At 48.7% G+C, this 1,147-nt stretch overlaps 1 protein-coding gene across 1 annotated transcript; it reads right to left on the bottom strand.

Annotated features, from left to right (window-relative positions):
* Positions 1-311: 311 nt before the first annotated feature.
* On the bottom strand, positions 312-866 carry LOC311050732 (gamma-crystallin M2-like; the record flags this gene model as incomplete). Its single annotated transcript, XM_084064861.1, has 1 exon — positions 312-866. The coding sequence occupies one exon, from the start codon at positions 864-866 to the stop codon at positions 312-314; it is 555 nt and encodes a 184-aa protein (XP_083920987.1).
* Between the last annotated feature and the right edge of the window lie 281 nt (positions 867-1,147).

Genomic DNA, 1,147 nt, shown 5'->3' with positions numbered 1-1,147 from the left:
TTAAACACTTAAACCCTATATAGCCTATACTTCATTGACCGGTGATCCCCCAGGGGTCTGTACTTGGTCCCTCTACACCAAATCTCTTGGGTCAAATTAGTCAAGGTACAAGCTTGCGTGAGCTTGTCGATAAGCTATTTTCACAGAATGTTAGCCTACTGTATGACATGCCCAGAATAGGGGCGCTAGGGGTCATGTGTTTTTTAAGTGTGATAAATGTTGTCACAGAAATAAATGCATCATAATCCGTTCTTTTTGTTTTCCACATTAAAACAACTTTATTCAGATGAGTTCATCTACTGATATTTAAACTAGTAGAAGGAATCCATGATGCGCCTCATGCTCATGAACCTCATGCCGCTGTCCATGCCCATGTTCATGAAGTTCCTGTACTCGCCGGGCCTCATGTACATCTGCCTGCCTCTGTAGTTGTTCTGCTCGTACATCAGCCAGTGGCCGTCCATCACGTTGCAGGACATGCAGTTGTTCATCTGGTAACGGTCCATGATGTTCTCACAGTCGTCCATCATCTCGTGCATCTGTCCACCGAAGTTCTCCCTCTCGTAGATCCTCATCCTGTAGTTGCCCCTGTGCATGGGGATCATACGGCAAGACCTGATGGAGTCCCTCATGCCCATCATGCTCATGTAGTCGGAGTACTCGCCCCTCCTCATGAAGTACTGGTTACCCATGTAGTTGGTGCGGTCGTACACCATGAAGCAGCCCCTCTCCACCCTGCAGGACTGGCACCTGTTCATGTGGGAGGACATGTCAGAGCAGTCGCTCATGCACTCGTAGGAGCGGCCCTGGAAGTTCTTCTCCTCGTAGAAGGTGATCTTGCTCATCATGTTCATGCCGGAAGTCATCTTTGTGTGGGAGTTGTTCAGCTGCTCTCGCTGCTGCTGCTACTGTTGCTGTGGCTGTGGGTGAACTGAAATCCTACCTGGCTGAAGCCTTCCTTTTATACAGTACCAGAGGCTGCTTTGTGTCCCAGGCAGCTGGCCTGACACAGCAATATTCCATAGAAGAGCATAGAGCACTGAGGTTGTTCAGCGTTTTCACCTCAAAAACCTTGGAAAGGCTGTTTCTCTGACGGCACAAAGCCTGTACCATTACGACAATACACACAACAGGAGGCTGAAAGGGT

Source organism: Gymnoscopelus microlampas (assembly GCF_963454915.1).
Source record: "Gymnoscopelus microlampas genome assembly, chromosome: 8".
Taxonomy (NCBI): domain Eukaryota; kingdom Metazoa; phylum Chordata; class Actinopteri; order Myctophiformes; family Myctophidae; genus Gymnoscopelus; species Gymnoscopelus microlampas.
Note: the sequence above shows the minus strand (reverse complement) of the source record. Positions and strands in the feature narration are given on the sequence as shown.